Source organism: Globicephala melas, chromosome 5 (genome assembly GCF_963455315.2).
Source record: "Globicephala melas chromosome 5, mGloMel1.2, whole genome shotgun sequence".
In the NCBI taxonomy this organism is placed as follows: domain Eukaryota; kingdom Metazoa; phylum Chordata; class Mammalia; order Artiodactyla; family Delphinidae; genus Globicephala; species Globicephala melas.
This window is the reverse complement of record NC_083318.1, coordinates 97,698,331-97,713,952: the sequence shown is the minus strand read 5'-3', so window position 1 is coordinate 97,713,952 and position 15,622 is coordinate 97,698,331. Positions and strand designations below refer to the sequence as shown.

Genomic DNA, 15,622 nt, shown 5'->3' with positions numbered 1-15,622 from the left:
CAAGAGAATGCATATGGTAAGAAAAGAAGTCCAAGGATGAACCCTGGTGATTACCAACATGCATGAAATAAACAAGGGGAGAGTTCAATGAGAAATTCTGACATAAAATGTTAGAATATTTGAATAGTTTTGAGAAGAAAGAATTAATCAGCATAAGGATTAACCAACAGTAATTAAATAAGGTCGAGAAGTTAAATAAGATGAGAAATAAAAATAGTGCATAAGATTTTGAAATTGGCAGTCACTGGTGATTTTAGCAGGAATTGTTTCATTTGAATAACCGTGGCAGGGGCTTCCCTGGTGGCACAGTGGTTGAGTTCGCCTGCCGATGCAGGGGACACGGGTTCGTGTCCCGGTCCGGGAAGATCCCACATGCCGCGGAGCGGCTAGGCCCGTGAGCCATGGCCGCTGAGCCTGCGCGTCCGGAGCCTGTGCTCCGCAACGGGAGAGGCCACAGCAGTGAGAGGCCCGCGTACCGCAAAAAAATAATAATAATAAAAAAAATAACGGTGGCAGAGGGCTAATTACAATGGGTTAGCACCTACATGAGAAGTGAGAGTTGGAGACACTTGTTCTTTTGAGGAGCTTAGCAGGAAATTATAAGAGAGGTAGAGGATTTCTTTTCTTTAATATAGAAATGGTTCCAGCATGTTTAGAGGCAAGATAAAAGAGCCAGTTGGGAGAGTCAGTTTGAGAATGTATATATATAAAAAAAGAGAACGATAGATAAAGTATGGCTTCAGTGAAAAGAAGGGTGAAAAGGATAAAAAACAAGTTGAATAAATTAGCTCTAACCAAGTCAAGGAGTCCTTTTCTCTGAATCTGGAAAAGTGTGGTGAGAGTAGATGCATGTATAAAGGAATATTTCACTTAATAAAAATGAACTACTAATTTTTTTTTCCAGAAAAAATCTGTTTCAAAAATTAGAGAGTGCAGCCACTTATTTTATTTCAGAAATGTCACCAGAAAAGCCTGAGTCACTCTGAGGGCATATACTCCGTCGTGGTCTTTGGGGAAGCCTAAGGCTTGCTGTGTTGGGAGAATGTGGACAAGTGTGTAGCAAATTGGGCCTCTGAGAGGTGGGCTGAGGGAAGGAGGGCATGTGGTGTTCTAAGAGTTAGGGGCAGATGTGTTCTGAACATAGATGGTGGGCCCAGGGGCCAGTAGCAGCCAGAATGGAATTGTGACTGGGAATAATCAGAAGGGCACTCTGAGGGGGGCACCAGCTAGTAAGGAAGCTGATTTTGGTTGACAGAGAGACAGATCAGGTGTTGGTCTCTATGTTTAGACATAACGTTCTCTGTGAAATGTGAGGCAAATATGGACAGGAGTCAGGGTCAGCAGTTGAGAACAATGATTTTGAGAGAGAGGTGCAGCTTCAGAATATTTTGGGGGGGAGAATTGTAAAACTACGAATTGAGAAACAGCAAATAAATGGGTGGCTGAGGGCCAAAAAGGGGCTGGCTGAGTTTGGAGACCATAAATTATTGGTAGCAGCCATCCACACCTTTGTGAAATTTCTTAAAATTTCCTTCTGCGTTACCCAGGGGTCAAGCTAACGGTGCAAGCAAGAGGATAATTGGGTCAATCTGCTTTTGAAGGTCATCAGGACAGATACAACCAAAGCACAAAAAGACATGGGCCACTGGGATTATTGCAAGAGGCAAGTTAAATGATTTTGCTATGCATCTAGGTTGGATAGGAAAAGGGGTATGTCCATGAAATGGTGATGGGTTATGAAGTCTTTAGATAATAGCAAGAAGGATGGACACAAGAGGGCAGGAATGTCAGAGGAATAGTGTTGTTAAAAGTGTCAAATAATTTGCTGTACAGTGAAGTGGAGTTCCCTGTGCTATACAGCAGGTTCTCATTAATACCCCAATTAAAAAAAGTATTAAATAATCTGGATATGGCAGTGGAGAGTTAAAGCAGAATGCTGCTACTACTTTTGTGTTCTGTGATAAGTGAGAGGTATAGAATAAAAAGTTTAGCTTGAGAGCTATTCAGGAGGTGGTAGAAGGATCGGGATCTATAAATAGGTTGACTTTGTAGAGTAGATCCTATGTGGTGGGATAAGGGTTACAGAGGAAAGGATAGGGGTCAATAGTAAAAAGAATCATGAGTAGAAGAAATCCCCAAATAGGCCAGTGGTGAGAGTAAATGAAGGTGAGCTACTCAGAGGCCTGGATTTTGGTTGGTGACCAAAAAAAAAAAAAAAAAAAAAAAGTGGGAGGAGAATGTGGAATGTGTTCCATGGACTGCTCTTGAGGCTTTTAGACAGATGAAGTCCCAAGTAGTGCAAGAGCCATGTGAGAGTAGCAAATTTTAGGCTCTACTTATCATTTAAAAGGAATGTCACTGAGAATTTACTTATCTCATCTCTGAAGAGTTCCCTTCCTCAGGCTGTTAATGGAAAATATGCATCTATGTTCATTCCCTGTTTTAAAATGTATTTACTTTTTATTCAAACCACTCTTACCACATTCCTGCTATATATACATTAATGTTCCAGAAAATAAAATAAAAATCCTTATCTTTACCTCTGAGAAGCTTGCTCTCTTATTGAAGTTGTGAAAAATGTGCACAACTTACCTCATATCTGTGGGTCTTGGAAGAAGTCTTTTTTTTCCACTAAAGTAGACTTCAAAATCTTCAGTCTTTAGCCTGTGAGCATAGTCAATGTATCCTGACACCTCCTGCCCATGAGAATTTCTGTCACGAATAAAGATCACGGACTAGTACATAGAAAAATAGAGAATGCAGAGAGTAAATGAACAAAACTCATTTCAATAAATTTTACATGATAATAAAATCTACAGTTATTGAGTGATACCTGTGTTATACCCTATTCTAAGTGCTTTATGCTTCATACTTACCATGATCCTATGGGGTAAGTATTATTATTTTCTCCTGGCAGTGAAGAAATTTATGAAAAGTTAACTGAACATGCATATAATGTTTATATATAGCAATTGTATATAACAATATCAATAAATAATTCATAGAAGTCTTCCTAAGGACAGATATTATTTTCAGTATTTGAAAATAAAACATTATTTACTTTTTTCCCAGTCCCATTGTCTTCTCTTTGTCATCATTTTGCAAGTTAAAAAACTGAAAAACAGAGAGGTTGAGTACCTCACACAGCTAGTAAATTGAGAAGCTCAGATTAAAACCCAGGCTCATGTGTTTGTACTTCTAATCATTACATTCTTTTTCCATTTAAACAGCTATATATTTTATGTTATATATAGAAAAATGGGGTCCCTTCTTTTTACTATCATAAGAGTCAAAAAAAATCTCTACAAAATTAAAATCTCTTTGCAAATTAAAATCTTTTGGGACTTCCCTGGTGGTCCAGTGGTTAAGACTCTGTGCTTCTATTGCAGTGGGTGCAGGTTTGATCCCTGTTCAGGGAACTAAGATCCACATGCTGCACAGCATGACCAATAAATAAATAGTTTAAAAAAAATGAACCACTTAAAAAAAATCTCTTTACAAATTAAAATCTCTTTAGAAAATTAATTTTATAGGTCAAACCTATACAGAAAGTACATATTTCTCCTTTGTATCAATTCCTTCACGAATATCTTTGAGCAGCTACTACATGTGAGACACTGTTGAATGTGCCAAGGATACAGTGATAAGCAAGATAGTAAAGGTCCTGATCTCTTGGAACTTATGTTTAGGTAAGCAGAGACAGACAATAGACATGAAGAGAAAACAATACTTACAGTGAGGGATAAGTGTTATAAAGCAAATAAAGAAGATGGTTGGCTAGAGGAGTTGGTGGTGGTGAAGGCTACTTTGGGTAGAGTAATCAGAAAAGACCTTGAGGAGGTATTTAAGCCAAGACTTGAAGGCTAAGAGGTAAGCCTTGTAAAGATCTAGAATAGGAGCCTATCAGGAAAAGGGAACAGCTGGTAGAAAGGCCCTAAAGTGGAAACAAGGTAATGCAAATAGAAGAATTGTAGTCTTTTCCTGCTTAAGCCAGTAGACATTGATCTCAAGTTCTAGGAGGAAATAAAGAAAAAGAAAAAAAACACTAAGTGTAATTGGAAAAGTTCATAATGTATTCATTTCCAAATCTAGATCAAAATGTAGAATTTCATGGAGAAGTTCTATATTTGGAAGAACCTGTAAACAAGCCTTCCTGTTCCTCTTGAGCAATTACTGGATTGTTACTTGTTGGGTCTTTGTGTAGTCAATTATAGGGAGCACTAACACAGGTCGCCTCAGATAGCAGAGTTTCCAAAAGGGTGAAGTTAGAAAATTGAAATAATTCTTTCCCCTGCTACACCTATGAAAACAGGTTGCTAACAATATGCCAACAGAAAAATGGAGGAACAGAGGCACAACTTAGAATTATTTGTTATTCTGCTGATGCTTCATCTTCCAGCTTACTATGGAACAGCATTGGGTGCTGAGAAGAATTCTGAGGCACTTTCTTAGCCCAAGGGGAGGGAGGATTGTACTGGATTAGTGATGTTTCCCATAGATATGCCTGGATGAACTAATATTCATTGTTATTTCTGTGCCCAATTGTGTATAAACTCAATCCATAGTCCTCATTTCCCCCATGTAACTCCCAGTTAAATTTATATGGATTTCTCCATGCTTTTAGTCACCTAGTTTTTAGTTTATACAGCACAAAATTTAAATGGATAGTAACTTAGACTTCTTGAGATTCTCACACAACTAAACCAATAACTAACTTTGCTGTCCCTACTTAAACAAGGCCATGAGCTATACATATTTCATGTGTAATACAAAAGGTGCTTGTAAACTTTATTCAATCAAGGCTGCTCCTGATGTAAGGCAAATCATGCAGGGACTGAGAGGGGGAAAAATATCCAAAATAAGTCCTTTCCTTTCAAAATGGAACTCTATTAACAGAAAAGAAAGCTCCTCTGTCTCTCTCTGTCTCTGTTTTTGTCTCTGTTTCTCTGTCTTTCTCTCTTTAAATGAGAGACGGACCAGCCTTATTCTTCTAGCAGAATAGCATACCAGATATTGTAACTGACCTTCCTGCTGAAAACAAATAAGAAATCTGGATAAAATCTAAAAAATTTTAACATTTGTAACATGCATTTATACACTGGCAAGAAAATGATGAATACTCAGAGTCCAAAAAGTAAATGAAAGCAGGAGCCCAGAGAGGAAAGCAGAACCCTAAAGTCATCCTTGTCTTGCAGGTATTTGCCCAACCTTAGAGAATCTCAGCAAAGATTTCATGATTATGTCAGGTGGGGGTGACAGGAAACAAAATCCAGTCTTTCAGATAGAGAGACTAACAGGACCTATTGCAGCAACATAAAGCTGAGAAACAAATAAAGGATGAAAAAATATCTCCACTGTGTTCAGAGAAAAGAAGAATCATTCCAGAGTTACATCCAGAGAAAACACTTTTATGGTGAACAATATATAGATTTTTTAGACCAAATAAATAAATAAATAAATAAATAAGAGACTTGGCTAACAAGAGCCTCTTGCTCAAAGAAATTCTGCAGGATGTACTTCAGGCAAAAGAATGTGACTCCAGCTGGCAAGTTAGAGATAAAGAGTAGAATAATAAGAAAAAAAAGAATAGATAAGGAATAGAATCAAATATTATAAATATATAGGTCAATATAAACAAATGTTAACAGTATCTTCTGTAATAAAAATAACAGTATGCCTAAAATTTTTTATATAAATGTATGTTTGGAGAAAGTTGTCAGAGTTAAAGTTGGAGTGTCTAAATTTTTTAGAATGAGGGCAGCTATACTGATTAACTTTAGAATTTGCTAAATATGTATGTATAAATTTGGGTCATGACAGGAGATAGTGTATATCATCTTTAAATTATTAGAGGATAAAACAAAGTGAGGAAAAAGCAATCAATCAATGAAACAGAAGGCAAGAAGGGAGAGGAAAAATTTGGAAGAGGCAGGACAAGTAAAATACACAAATGTAATGATAGTATTATGGGCTGTATTGTGTTCCCTCAGAATCCATATGTTGAAACCTAACCCTGAGTACCTCAGAGAATGTTTTAGACAAAGGACCTTTAAAGAGTTAATTAAGTAAAAATGAGCCCATTAGGGTAGGCCCTAATGCAATCTGACTTTATAAGAAGAGGAAATTTGGACACACAGAGAGACATTGGGGGGTTGTGTGCATGGAGAAAAGACCATGTGAAGACACAGTGAGAGGAACCATCTGCAAGCAAGGAGAAAGGCCTCAGAAGAAACCAAATCTGCCAACACCTTGATCTGTTTTGGACTTCTAGCCTTGAGAACTATGAGAAAATAAATTTCTGTTATTTAAGCTACCCAGTCTATGGTATTTTGTTATGGCAGCTCTAGCAAATTAATACAATAATAATAAATTTAAATAATTAAGTAATTACAATAAATGTAAATGGCCAAATGTTTAAGTTAAAAGACAAAGATTATTAGAGTGAATACAAAAATATGAAGTAAAATATAAGGTTGAAAATTAAATAATCAAAGAATACACAAAAGAAAGTTCCTATCCAAAAGAGAGCTGGTATTGGCATATTAATATTAGGCAAAATGGACTTTAAGGCAAAACGCATTACTAGAGATGGAGAGTCACTAGATAATGATGAAAGATTCCATTTACAGAAAGATATAATAATTCTAAACTTGAATGAACCTTTGAAAACATAGCCTTAAAATAGCTAAAGCAAAAATTGATAGGACTGTAGAATAAGTCATCATCACTGTGGTAAATTTATCTCTCTCATTAAGCTCTAGATCCAAGAGAATAAATATTTAAATATTATAGAATAAATATAGATTGTAAAGAATTAAAATATACAAGCTTGACTGTTCAGTTTTAACTTAGTCAAGTACCTAAACATCTTTAGTCTTTAATGTTCTTGTGGATAAAATGACTGATTGTCTAAAATGATGTATATTTGACCATAATTTCACTATTTTACTTTATTATATATATCCTTGCCATGTGTGTTAAAGCCCTCTGCCCATGGAAATCTGAATAAATTTCAAATCTCACTTCTCTAGTCTTGTGAGAGTTAAGTGCCTGCTCTGTGATTTTTGTGAATCCTGAGATTTTGGGGTCTTCTGAAGCTAGATAACTTCAGTTAAGGCCAAACTGGGTATAAGTGTGATTCCCTCCATGTTCACTGTGTGTCTTTGGGTGGGTTGTTCAAACTCTTAATGCCTCTCTATATTCATAAGTCCTATGCCCTTAAATAGGTTCCTGCAAAATCCAGCAAGTCTCTACACCAAACCAAACTGAACACCCCCCAAAACAAAACAAAACACACCAAAATAAACAAGAGGTCAAAATCCTGCTTGGACCTAAGCATTTAGTTAGTTAAGCCTCCTCTTTCTTTTTTCTTTTTCTTTTTTATTGAAGGATAGCTGACTGATTCTGTATATTTTCACTTACATGTGAAATCTAAAAAATAAAACAAATATAACAAAAACAAGAAACAGACTCACAGATACAGAGAATAAACTAGTGGTTACCAGAGGGGAGTGGGGGAGGAGAGGGGCAAAATAGATGAAGGGGATTAAGAGGTATAAACCACTAGGTATAAAATAAATAAATTACAAGGATGTAATATACAGCACAGGGAACATAGTCAATGTTTTATTATGACTTTGTATGGAGTATAATCTATAAAAATATGGAATTACTATGTGGTACACCTGAAGCTGATATAACATTGTGGTTAAGCCTTCTTGCAACCTCTCCCTTCTACCTGTTTTTCTTTCCACTCTACAGAGTAACAGAATAATCTCTTCCTTTTGTCTTGCATGAAACTGCTAAATTCACATTTAGGTGCTGCCAAAGCCTTACCTTCTGCCCTATTCACCCAATTTGTAAACAACATGCAAATACTGTTTCTTTCCCAACAGGAATTCTGGTGATCATTGTATCTATGATTCCTTTTATTTTCAATAAAAACAAAATGTTCAACTAAAATTTCTATAATTTTAGACCTGGGAAAATATTCAGAAGGAGCTGTTTTCAGAAAAATCTGTACAGACCAAATGAAAATTACTTTATTCATATCTTTCCAAGTATGGTTACATATGTGTAAAAGTATATTTTTTAAAAAAACTTTTTAGTAAAATTAAAAAAAATTTGCTAAAATGAAAAATCTTCCTAATGAATAACACGCTTTATGAAATTATTTTAAAAATCTGGTTAGAACTGTTGATGTATAGTAATTGGTGATAGTCAGGAAATTACAAATTTAACTTTAGAAATGCATCATTAAAAAGCACAGTGTAGGGACTTCCCTGGTGGCACAGTGGTTAAGAATCTACCTGCCAGTACAGGGTATATGGGCTCAAGCCCTGGTCCAGGAAGATCCCACATGCTGCAGAGCAACTAAGCCCGTGTGCCACAACTTCTGAGCCTGCGCTCTAGAGCCCGCGAGTCATAACTACTGTGCTCGTGCCACGACTACTGAAGCCTGCGTGCCTAGAGCCCATGCTCTGCAACAAAGATGAGCCACTGCAATGAGAAGCCTGCGCACCACGCGAAGAGTAGTTCCCCGCTCACTGCAACTAGAGAAAGACCGCACACAGCAATGAAGACCCAACACAGCCAAAAATAAATAAATAAATTAATTTAATAAAAAAGCACAGTGTAGGGTAGTAGAAAAACAGTAAGACAGAAGAGGTGAGAGGTAGAGAATTAGAATGAAGTTAACTAATGCTCTTGATTAATTAATTTAATGTGTTCATTTATAAAATGTGTATTTTCCTCCAACGTGAATAATAATTACTCCTACCATTAATATTACTATCTATCATCTATTAAGAACCCACTATATTTTGAGCAAAATATTAGCTTTATATTTATCATCTTATTTAATTCTCTAAAGTATATATAATGGCTAGATAGCATTATTATCCTCATTTTATAAATGTAGGACCTCAAAGCATTGAGAGTTTGAGGAACCTCCCAAAGGACATGCAGCTAGAGAGTGGGGCACATACACTCACACACCTACTTCCCATGAAGCCCATGCTCCTAACCACCATGCAGTGGACACACAGACCTGGATCCAAATGTCGACCCTGCCACCTACTTACTTTGTGACATTGGTAAGTTAGTTATCCTTTTTAAGATTCAGTTTCCTCTATCACAAAATGGTCATAACACCTGCCTCTTAGGGTTGCTGTGTGAATTAAATAAGACTATTTTTTGCTAAGCACATAACAATGCCTAGTACATGATAAAACCTCAGTAAATATTACCTATTGCTTAAAAAAATTTTACTATATTGTCATTATTGTAGTTATACTGTGTTAAGAGTTTTGTCAATACCTTTGGGATAAGGAAATGGAATGATCATATCAGAATTCCATTACCTAAGTTTGTATAATTATGTTTAGGTTGCAGTACATGTTCAATTCATTTGTTAAATTTAGTCATCCTCAGTTAAAACTTTGGATGTATTTTGAAGTTAAAATTTAAACAATCTTTCCAGGTATTATACAGGATGGGCCTAATTGACAGTAAAATCATGATTCTGGCATCCACAATGGATATAATAGGTTAACAGAGCCCCTTTGAAGAACCAGGTTTATTTCAGCTTGAGTGTGACATATTTTAGTAACTGAAAGCTTTTTTATTTGGATACCTCTGTTGTTTCAATAGGAATTAGAAAATGTTATAAATAATTGTTTTAAACTTCTCTACTAACCTTTCTTTTTCTTTTAAAAAATATAATAGCATTATTGAGGTATAGTTTACATAACATAAAATTCATTCTAAAGTTTTAAGTGTATAATTCAATGACTTCTAGTAAATTTCTAGAGCTGTGAAACACAACGTAGCTTTAGAATATTTTCATCACCCCAAAGAGATCCCTTGTGCCCATTTGCAGTTAACCCTGTTCCCACCCCCAGTCCCAGGCAATCACTAATCTACTTTGTATCTCTATAGACTTTCCTTTTCTGAATTTTTTTTTCATATAAATGGAATCATACAATATATGGTCTTATTCATTCTAATAACCTTTTAATCAGAGTTAATTTCCCAAAAGACACATGAAAACTCTATACTTTATATATCGAAGGGCTCTTTTAAATGATGATGCTATGTTTATAAGAGGAAAACTTCCAAAATGCTCATAGTCCTTAGATAAGACCCTTTAATCTTTTCTAGAATAATTCAAGTTACAACCAACACAAGTATTTCAGTAAACCAAATGATACTCATTTGAAACCATGAATAATGGTCTACATTTATTTGCAACCTAAGCAAAAGACACAGATTTTTTTTTTAAGTAACAAAAACAACAATGAAAAGCACAAGAACAAGCTATTGATCAATATCAAGATACAAGCATTCCTGAAATGGAAGTGGGGGGTCAGACACCAAGGAGCATGTGGAACCTGAGATTTTACTGAGATGGTCTGTGACCTCAAATGTGAATCAAAAGACTTATGGAATGCTTAGTTAGGTTCTCATTACTTCTCATGTGTTGGGAAAAGATGAATTAAAGTACAATTTAGACCATTAATATATCATTTGGATCTCTGGCTGCTTGTGTTTTCCCAGAAGTGGATTAAAATACAAATTCATAAACTTGTTATGAGTTGAGTACATGTGTTGCCTGATTTTTCTTGCCAAACACTAATGAGGAGGCATAAACCTGATACATCGAAACGGGACTTTTTCAACAGTGAAGCCAAAGTCAGTTAAACAAAAAGCGCACTAAGCAGTATGTTGCTGCACAAAAACTGAAACATCCATTTCAGAGTATGAAAGCTGTCAGACAAGCTAAGTACTGGTGACTCCCCCACTGAGACTGTCAGTATGCTCCCTGATAAAGACAAATGAAGAGAGAATTTTATCTCCTAGAATTTTAAGACTCTGGAATGCCTTTATGAATCATTAGTTTTAGGGAATTATTTTGTTTTGGAAGAGAAATGATTTTGCAAATGGAGTCTAAGTTTGGACAAACAATTGTTTTCTAACATTTCAAAATGTCTGTCACTATAAATTTCTCTGATACAAGTTATTTTCTGAATTTTTTATGCTGGTAATTATTTCAAAATTCTATATCTTCTTATTCATTTGCGATTAGACATATCTTTTCACTATTCACACACTTCTCAGGGTTATGTGAAAGACAGCTTTTGTCCTCCCTGTTGGAGGCTTACTCTCAGAACCAGCAGACTTTTCCTTCCACATCCTGTTGCACAAAGCAGGTCACAGGCCAGCTGAGATTCAAGAGGCAGGCAGAGTGACTTCTCTTCTTGATGGGAGCACTTGCCAAGTGTCATTGCAAAGGGGCACGGATAAAAGACAAAGTGAAGAATGGTGGCTATTTTTTGCAATCTATAAGTATTTACCATAAAGAACCTAAGAGTTTTGCTCATATTTCGACAGTTGGAGATTTGATTTCTGAAGGGAATCATTGACTTTATTAATTTTTTTTCTCTCCCAGCTTACAAAAATGTCCATATTTAAAAAGGTTCTTCTTTGCATTACCAGTGAGGTTAAGAACTTAGGAACGTCCAATCTCACTGTTAGTATCCAAAATGTTCTGGAAATTTTAATGAATGAAAATAATATTAAAAGTATATATAAGCTCTAAATACTGGAAAGGAGAAAAATTATCATATTTGTATATAGAATGATAATTTACTTAGAAAATCAGAGACAGCTAACTAAAACCAGTACAAAATATCTACACACAAAAAAAATAGCTTGGTTTCACACTAGAAATAACCTATTAGCTATTGTGCATACAATCTTTATTTTCAGTATGCTTTTTAAAAATTATAACATTCTTCCAAACATCTTTTATGAAAAACTTTTCTAAAATAACATAAAAACTAAACAAAGAGGTTACATTGCTGAAGGAAATATATTATTATAAAATAAATGTATTAAAATTTTAAGCAAAATACCAGTGGGGTACTTTTGACTCCTTAGAATTTTACCTTGAAGATCGTGGTTAACATTATCTAAGATAATTTTGAAAAGGAAGAATAAACAGCAGAACTTGCATTATTAGATATGAAGTTACAAAAAGTAAATCTTATATCATTGGTAGAGTGATAGATGGATAATGGAAAGTAATACTTCAGAAACACACCCTTACACACAAATGTGTATGCGTATAGTGTATATGTTTTTCTATAGCATGATATTTTCTAAATTTTCTATAATGAATGCATACTCTTCTTTAACTACACGACCCCAAAATCTTTTGTCCAAACATACCACTCTCTGAACCTCCACCTCCTATTTTTCTAGCTAACATAATCTGGAAGCACTTTCAGATCTTTGGAACTGCTGATCCATTAAACTACCATGTTTCAATGTTTACTACCCTCTTTATATACTCGTTTTCCGCTTTATACAGCTAAGATTCCATGGTGGAGCATCATAATTGTTCACTTGCATACTTCTTTAAATTCCTTGCACATATCCTGTTACACTCATTGAAAAAAATTCCAGTACTGTTTCGACCCAACTTTCCTTTTATTTTTTTTGCATAGCTATGACTGAGTTTGGCAAGAAAAAAAGAAAACTATAATGACTCTTCTCACAAATATTAATGACCATAAACTCCTTTGGACCTATAGCGCTTGCATAATAATTGTCTATGATAAGCTCTTCCCCTCTCCCACACTCCCATTTTTTTATATCTTCTCTCCTCAAACTTTCAAAAATATCTTTTTTTCCCTCACATTCAATGATTTTTCCCTCTGAAAATAGAAGCATCTTGGGAATTTCCTCTGCTTGTTACCTGAGCTCCCATAACAGTTTAAAAAATATTTTTCTTTTTGCACTTACTATTTTATATTGTAGTGTTCAAGGTCCTTGGAGACTGGAGACTATATCTTTATCTAACTTTGTATGCTTAATATCTCCCCTGGCCCTTGGTTCAAAGAACATGTATAACCAACATGGTTTTGGATTTGAGGTGATTAAACAAAGTCCAACAAGATAAACTGCGAGCGTGCTATTTATTTAATCATGCTTCACAGAAAGTGTCACCATGTAACAAAATAATACTAGTGCTAAGAGCTAACTTTTAAAGAGTGTTTACTAAGTGCCAAAATTTCTCTCATTTAATCCTAACACAAGTTCCACAATGTAGGTAACATTATTAATCCTATTTTACAGATAAGAAAACTAAAGCAAGAGGAGGAGCTAGGGCCCAGGCTTATATGGTTAGCGTATCAGACAGAAGTCCAACAGAAAACAACGGCAACATTTGTGTATGTATGCAGGGATTAATGGATGGCATATATGGTCACCACAAGGGATCCTGCATGAAGCCAGGGCTACTAGTACTGAAACTGACACTATCCCTACAACAGGCCTCTCCCTCACCCCCAAGTGGGAGAGTTTATCAGAACCCAAGAGGGAAGGAGAGATGCACAGGCTGAGAGCGTGCTGGAGCAGAGCAGATAACTGATGTCAAAGGACATAGATAGCTATAGGTAATCTCACAGAAGGAGGATCAAGGGAATAAATACCTTCCTGCTGGAGCCTCATATTGGCCAAATCTAACTGGGTCCAGATCCCTGATACCATGCATGTACTCCATAGAAGCAGCCTCCCTAGGTAGAGAGTAGGGTGGAGAGAATAATGGAAGAGGCTATGAAGAAACAAAATCAATGTATGTGGAATAGTTAGTGATAATGCTGGGATTTGTACCCAAGCATTTGACTACAAAGCCTCTGCTATGCTCGTGGGGTGGCAGGCAGGAAGGGAAGTTTCCTTTACAATTCAGATTCCAAAAACAAAGTGATTCTTATGAACAAAGGGATTTTTACTTCCTTTCCACCATTAACATTGATGGAACATTCATTTTGCAAGGATAATACAATTGCTTAGGGAATAAGATAAAAATGACTATGACATCACATATAGATTCTTTTTAGCAAGCTGATAGGCACTTCGAATTTTGCATGGTGTTATTGGTTTGGATCAAAGGGCTTCAGGCATGATTGAAGACTAAGAAATCAGAAATAAGAGAGGCTGACAGAACATGGTCATCCCAGTGGGATAACTGCATCCTGACAATGAAGATATGACAAAGCCAGAACATAGTCTCTTCAATTAACAAGACTAATTGTGGGTTAAAACCACTTCCTTAGTGAGGAGAAACTATAAATTGGTATCTGAACTCATTATATAGTGAGGTTCTATAATTCATTGAATATGAATGTGTAGTAAATTATTTATCATTCTCATTATAGACTGGATTCTGTCAACCTCAAAAAATTTTTTCATTGTCTCCATACAATTCGAAGTTAAAAAACTCATCTATATCTTTTAATATAGGCTTCTGAACAGAGTTAATCATACTTTGCTTTGGAGGGGCTCATTCAAATATACTTATTGAAAGACCAGTGTGCACCGGGCGCTGTCCTAGGTGCTGGAGATACAATACTGAACGAAATAAGAACCTGACCTCATGGAGTTCACAGTCTAATGAAGAAGACAGGCAACTTCTCCATATGGAAATCTGGAAGGAACTTCTTCTCCTTTACCATCTGGGCATTTTCTCTTATTCTTAGAACTCATTTTCTTGGAGGATTTTGTGGACCTCTGCCCCTATGCAGTATTTCCACAGAACCCATTTCTTAACTCTCCTCTCAACTATCATACTGTATCTTATTGGTCTCTTGACTGTCCCCCTGTTAGACTGTAAGCTGCTTGTGATCAGGGATGTTACCATCATGTACCTTTGTTCCTCCACAGTCAAGCCTCATGTCCAGCACAGAGAAGACATACGATAATGTTTATTGATTAAATGCATAACTGAACAAAAGAGAGAAGAAAAATATCTTTCTTCTACCCACTTTCCAAACGTTAACCTCAAAATGGGCATGAGTCATATGCACACTTGATGGCGAAAAGTATAAGAGTCACAATTTATTGATAGTCCTCTATGTGACAGGGGCTTTACTTGCATTTCTACTAAGTAAGTTAGGCATTTCTATTTTCATTTTTTTAATCACATAAGAAAAATATTATATTTTGCCCAAGGACTCACAGCTAGTAAAGGCCGAGTTGGAACTCCGAATGAAAGTTTCCAAACTCAAGTCTTTGCTCTCTCCAACACCAGACCACCTCCCAGCAAGCATGGAAGAATGTCTCAAAATTAGTTGTAAATTGTTGTTATGACAATGAGCACATTCTCTAGTAAGATGTCCTCAACCCTATGTATAAATTAGGAACATGGTGGGATTGTAAAAACTCACACAGCCATACTTTGCCTTCTATACAAGATTGTGCATGGTCTAAAGGATATTGCCTATCAACATTGCCTGGAAGTGAGTACCTTCTGGAGGAAACAAGAACTTATCCAAGGGTTTAGTAAGTGTCCACCTCTCTGTCCTCAGCCCCCAAAGAGAGGTGATGCTGCCCCACCCAGCAATCATAAGCAAATGAACAAAGGAAGCCTGTGCAGCATTACCTGGAATGTGAAATGCAGGGTGACCATGTGGACAAGTGGTCCCCAACCTTTTTGGCACCAGGGACCGGTTTTGTGGAAGACAATTTTTCCACGCATGGTGGGGGGCAGGGTGGTTCAGGCAGTAACACGAGAGATGGTTCAGGCAGTAATGCGAGCGATGGTGGGAATGGTCCAGGC

General features: G+C 36.2%; 1 protein-coding gene and 1 non-coding gene across 2 annotated transcripts in view; one reads left to right on the top strand and one right to left on the bottom strand.

Moving 5' to 3' along the window:
* Positions 1–15,622, bottom strand: part of CFAP299 (cilia and flagella associated protein 299) — a 622,812-nt gene that overhangs the window by 88,497 nt on the left and 518,693 nt on the right. Inside the window, exon 4 of the mRNA XM_030877981.2 lies at positions 2,593–2,735. Coding sequence (XP_030733841.1) covers positions 2,593–2,735 — 143 coding nt within the window. The remainder of the gene's footprint in view (positions 1–2,592; positions 2,736–15,622) is intronic.
* Positions 3,347–3,419, top strand: TRNAR-UCU (transfer RNA arginine (anticodon UCU)). Its single transcript has one exon. It is a non-coding gene; the product is annotated as a tRNA-Arg (tRNA).